Below are 6384 nucleotides of genomic sequence, written 5' to 3' on the forward strand. Positions count from 1 at the left end.
AATTGACTAAACACTTCATTACAATATTATTAAAAATATTCTTTTACCATTATCGTTATGTTTTATAATTTTTTGTTTCTCCTCTAAGTGATTTTGTTGAGTTTTAAGTTGTTCTTTCAAAATTTCAACTTCAATTTTTGCATCTTTTGTTTCTTTTATTAAACTTTCCATTTTATTTTCTAGTTGACCAACTTCTTTTTGTTTTGTATCTAATAACCTTTCCTGTTCAAGTGCTATACTAGTTCTTAGTTTTAATTTAGATTTAGTGGAAGCAAGTTCATTTTGTAATTTCGTTAATATTTCATTAGCTTTTACTAGTTCATCACTTAAATTTCGCAACGAATTTTGTTTACGCTGTAACTGGCCCTCTTTTTCAGTTAACAGATCCTCAAGATGTTGTTTCTGTTCTTTTACTGTTTTTAACATTTCTGTATGTTTATTAATAAGTATAGCTTTATCTTTTAATTCTTGTTCAAATACAGCAACTTTTGTTTTTAAACTATTCACCATTTTATCCTTTTCATGGTAATCTGTGTCTAATTTAGAATTTTGCTTTTTTAATAAGTTTAAATCTCTTTGAGTGACATTAAGCTCTTTTTCAAGATTTTGCAATTGCTTAATTTGTTCCACATTTGTTGCTTCAAGGAGAGACAACTTATCTTTATATGTTAAATTTTGTGTACGTAGTTCTGCAAGTTCTGTATGAAGCTGCTTTACAGTTTCTGTATGTCTACGTTCTACCTCTATTTTTTCTTTTTCATTTTGACACTGCCACTCTAATCGTGCTTTAGCAAATCTATAGAACACCAAAAATATTTAATAAATTATTAATTTGACATATACATTACTTAGATACATACCTGTCTTTTTCAAAGCATATTTGTTCTGATGAAGATATTTGCATTTGATTTTTTTCTGTTGCATATTTTTGTTCCAGTTGTTCTAATTCATTTGTTTTTGTTTCTACTTTGTTTAATAAGTCATTCAATCTTGTTTCAAGAGTATGTGCATTTCTATTTTGTTGTAGAATATTTTCTTTCAAATGTTTAATTTTCATGGCCATATGTGTTTTTATGTTAGAGTCACTTGCAGGTGATATATTTAAGCTTAAATGACACAAATGTTTGAAATTATTTGTTTCAACCAATTTGAATATCCATTCTCCACCTTCTTCTGCTAACAGCAATAAAAACTTTGGTGGTGGCTTTGATAAATTTGCTGAAGGTAATTGACATTGTTCCAATAAACATATTAACTGAGTTGCAAAGTTATCAAAATCTACTAATAATCCCTGTTGAGACTTTAGAACTTTAAAATCCTCCTCAGTGATAAATAAGGAGTAAAGAAAGCAAGGATCGTCATCATCTGCTAATAAAACACATAAGCTCTGTAATGTAAATAGATAATGTATTATTAAGTTACAAAAATACTTTTAAAGGTTTTATAAAAAATTTTAAATTAATAACAAATGGAAAATATAGACTAAAAATGATAGTTAAAAAAGAAAATTGATTGTAAGGAAATACATTGGATTGTATATTAATGAAATGAAGGTTAATATAAATACTATAAGTATGCTACCTTGCGACACACAGGACTAATACCTGCATGAATTTCCACATTAACTCTTAGCTCACGTTGACGTTCCTCGTTATGTTGTGGTTTAATAAAAACTCTTTGCACTTTAGTATACAAAACTTCAACATTGTTCAATTGAAGACCAGAATCACCAGTCACTCCACTACTCATTGAATTATTTGAATAATTCATCATTTGGCTATACGTTTACTAATCATCTGTCAGCCTTAGATTGCGCGGTACTTTAAATAGTAGAGATATCGTTTCAATTTTCATTTCATTTATCAGTCTTTCAAAAGTTACAAAAAGTACACATCAAAACTTTCAAATTCTGAAATTTACATATCTAGCTAGGCACGCGTACTTCAAGTGCTGCCACCTTAGCGCCATACGTTGCTATTAGTGTCCTCTTACCAGAACACAATTTTAAAAAATAACTAATATTTGAACAAATTGTAATGTAGTTACTATTTTATTATGTTTTTGGTAAAACATGTACACTTTTAATTACAAAGTAATATAATATACTGTTGCATTTATCTATTACTAAATTAAGGAGAATTAAAATATTAATAAGTAAAACTAATTTTATTTCTGTAAAAGAAGCTTATCGAGAATTTATATTATTGCTACTTTTATTTTGTATAAATTTTTTTTAATTTAGTTAATATATTATAAATGAACATTATGAAATTGCATATTATGCAATTGTCACTGATTTTCATTGTTTATTTTTTTAACAACGATTAAACTTACTTTTAACCATAAATGTTTAAATCTGATTGAAATAGTAGAACAATGACACATACATATATATATATAACCATATTTATTATTATATTTATCATAAATTTGTATTACAATTTTTACATATTCACTTCTTACGATTAGTTCCTTTAACCAAAGTGTTACACTTGATTTAACATACAGATTTATTTTTAATTTAATAAGGAATTAACTATGTATAGGTTTTTTGGTATATTTTCAACGTTACTAAACAGTTTATTTTACTTTCCCGCGCAGTAAGAAAATCTTAATGTTAATTGGTTGATCGAAACCAGTTGAACTGAAATCAGCCAATAGTATTAAAGATCAAGGTTGAGATGTATTGTTTAAAACACCGTACATGTCGAGTTGTAACCGCGATCGCCATGCCATGCGGTTGTTTCGCGATTGACAATTTCGTTCCTGAATATGTCGTCAGAAAAGTGTTTGACAAATCATTGTTTTTGTACTCAGAGAAAGAATTTGCGAGGTGATAGTGTCGAGAAAGTGTGTGTACAAGTATTTTGAAGAGACAAGTGATGTTTTCTTGAAAATTAAAATTCGAACTGGTACCTCGTCCGTTAGAGGTTGGATACGACAGTTGCAATTTGAATCTCACAATACGTAGAAACAAAAAAAGGTAAGCTTTCATCTTTTATGGATTGTAATCTGTGCAATATTTCAATAATTTTTGTCAAAATGTGTTCTAAAAACATTTTCTTCGTTTTATTAAAAATTTCGGGTTAAGAACACGTAACCGGTTTTTCTTACAGCACCCGTTTCGTTCATTTTTTATCTTTAATTCTCTGTTTCGTGCTGCCCTCTACAGATGTCCTTGTGCTTCTTATGCGTTTTATAATACCCATTCGTATCGACAGTTGATACAAGACGTAGATATTTTTCTATATATATTTTAATAAGTTATTGCCGTAAATATTTGTTTAATTTAATTACCAATACAAGTGAAATGTAATTGTTTGATAAAACAGTTCTTTAACAGTAATTTCAATGTTTTTTATATATTACTTTAACAATGTATAGATGTACATTTTTGAATATTTATTTGCTAAACTGTGCATTTAGCAAATAAGAACAAATACTTCTGTTATATTTTTTATACATTGTATATAGAATGAATATTGAAGTTTGTGGTCAATATTTCATTGTTAGCAGCAATTAGAAAGTTATTTTATATTATAAAAATAATGTTAACTCTTATCAAAAATTGGGTCATATTTGTGTAGAAATGTATGTATGTACAAGTATGCAAATCAATTTGACAAAAGGGTTGTTTCATTGCCTTATAATGTTAACCATCACTTTCTTATGTAGTTGTCTCTTGCATAGCAAGTAGAGTTCAATGTACTTGGAGTTTTATTCCATGTATATGCCACTTATGTAACAAGTACAATTTTTTTATAAAGTTGTATTGTAAAATACATACATTATATAAAAAATTGTAGTACACTTCTATATTTGCTTTATTATCTTGTAAATAGTATCAATAAATTCTTCAATAATATAATTAAATCAGGATTTTTAGATAAAAAGTTCAATACCTTTTGTTCTAAAGGTTACAAAAATGGGCTATAACTAATTTTTAATGTAGTGTTTAGTACTGAAATAATATTTTTACAGTTTGATCGTGGGTATTTTATTCTACTTTTATGTCACATAATCGATGTTCGATTTTGAAGTACATATACCACTTTGTTATATAACACACGAAAAAGGAAGTTCAATGCAACACAAAAAACGTTTTAGTTAAAAAAAATGAAATCTGTAGTTAAGGCATTAACAATAACATTTTTCCACGGGTACTTTGCAAATATGAAATGTATTGTGGAGATGTTCTTGTTTTAAAAATGTTTACTTTGTTATTTTACATAATGTTGACGATAACGCATGTAAATTCATTTTCGGCAAATAACACAGCGAAGAAATTTTTGAGGAACATTTTGCCTTACAGTATTTGTTCGGTAACAGAACGGAGCTATTTTCTCGCGGAGTTTTCCTTTAAGTTTCGTCATGGATTTTTTTCGCCCTTCCACGTTTGAAAGTCCGCTCTTGTAACCACCTGCCCTACTCACAAAAGGGAAAAAGGCAACCAAGCGGACAGGTTTTACCTGGCATAGCTTGCTTTCGAGTCGAGAAGTATACCTGCTAGCGTAACTCCATACATATAGACTACATATATACATATATATACATATATATGTATATATATGTATATTTATCATAAGTTTAATGAATCAGCAATTGGTAACACAACAGTTTTTCAATAAAACATCGTCATATGACGCAGTGAAAGAGGTGATATAGTAAAATATGTAATCGCGTACAATTTCACACAATTCAATATCTCACGTTTGCTATTTTCAACACGTATGGAAAAAAATTGCCAGGAATATCGATATTATCTATTGTTTACCCGATGCGTTTTATTTGAAAATTATTTTTTACCTCCAATATTGATAAAGTTCAATTTACGGAAATATTTCGTGCGAACAGACCCTTACACCTATTAAATATAAACATTTTCTTTATTAAATAAATCTGAAATACAGCAGAAATAAGAAAAATGTACGTATCTTTAGCAGCACTAAAACAAATATCTCAATAAATGTTACTAAACAGCAATGATTTGTTGTAAACTTGATACATAGAACTGTTAATATACATAAATGTTATCTTCAACGTAATTATAATTGTAATTCATTTGAAAGTTCGTTACGGATCGTCTCGATTCAGGAGAATGTCGATTTTGGTTAGCAATGATCGGAGCGAATGATTCTCTTAAGGAGATATGCCCATATCGCTGGCGTCGCCTTAAGGTCTGTCAGTGGCACGGCACACCGGCAGGGGATTCGTGGGGAAAACGTATTTGGACGGTCTACAATGAATTAAGACGTGGCAACAGAGCGTCCGTACAGAACCACGCGTATACATATCTTTCATGCGAGAGGCCACAGCATTGTAAAATTGCCGATTGGCTTCGAGGTCATCACGCTATCGACCTCCATTTCGTATTGGCTTTTTTTTTTCAACGTGGATTTGTCGAAACTGGCCGCCATGGTATTACTCCATCGATATTCTTGCCCCGATACGCTAACGACATTAACGGGGAACGGGTATTCACGTTCGCTCCTTCTTTTCATAGTACCGTCGTCCTGCGTGTCAATGTCGCTTTGATTTCTCTTTATGTGAAAATCACCAAGAAGTTTTATAAAGTTGATGATTTACGCAACTATCTCGAGATATACCAAATAACGTTACAACTTGTTATCTCGTTTAAATGAGGACATATATTTATTTTCTTTTATTTTAAAAGAAAAATAGTTATGGTATATCGATTAAGTATTTTACTCGAAATTTGAATCGATATTAATGGAAGAATAAAATCAAATAACATTTTCTGTTACTAATCACATAACTTGGTCTTGTAAAATTATGCACGGTGTGCATAAATTTTCACTTACTGATCGAGTGTATGATCGTTTTATTTGACGTACATTTGTGCAAAAGATAAAATTTCCATTCTTCTCTCGATGTTCCATTTTCACGCTGTACTTTCTGTATATTTTCTCCTGCAGAGCGGAGTCTGGAGAAAATCTATTTCCTGATAACACTTTACAGAAATTTATTGTACTGTATAATTTCAATGCGAACAAGTGGGATAGAATTCTTTTAACAAATACAATTAAGGAAACAGATGCGATAAATATTTTTATTCCAATTCATAATTTTGGCCTGTGAATGTTTTTAGAAATTGAGTTTGATGTTTTCGTAACAGTATGAATAATTTATCAGCGCACAAATAAATATAAGCTTACGTTAATTTTTTGTTCGTTGGAATTTATTTATTTTCGTTAAAATCTCACGTATTTAACTTATCATCGTATCAAATGGTGAGCACTAGGAAATTTTAATGGTAGTTTTACGTAGGTGAAATTCTTAATCACTTCTTCTGAAAGTTTGATCTGCGCGCACTACTCTAATTGCAAGCATCAATAAACTATGGCATTCGTTATACGAACAAAA

At 29.6% G+C, this 6384-nt stretch overlaps 1 protein-coding gene across 1 annotated transcript in view; it reads right to left on the reverse strand.

Moving 5' to 3' along the window:
• The window catches only part of LOC108574626 (spindle assembly abnormal protein 6 homolog), a 2541-nt gene extending 768 nt beyond the window's left edge, over positions 1-1773 (reverse strand). Inside the window, exons 1-3 of the mRNA XM_017937246.1 lie at positions 1582-1773; positions 861-1387; positions 48-796 (exon numbers count right to left, since the gene is read on the reverse strand). Coding sequence (XP_017792735.1) covers positions 48-796; positions 861-1387; positions 1582-1773 — 1468 coding nt within the window. The remainder of the gene's footprint in view (positions 1-47; positions 797-860; positions 1388-1581) is intronic.
• Positions 1774-6384: the final 4611 nt, after the last annotated feature.

Source organism: Habropoda laboriosa, unplaced genomic scaffold (genome assembly GCF_001263275.1).
Source record: "Habropoda laboriosa isolate 0110345459 unplaced genomic scaffold, ASM126327v1 scaffold175, whole genome shotgun sequence".
Lineage (NCBI taxonomy): Eukaryota > Metazoa > Arthropoda > Insecta > Hymenoptera > Apidae > Habropoda > Habropoda laboriosa.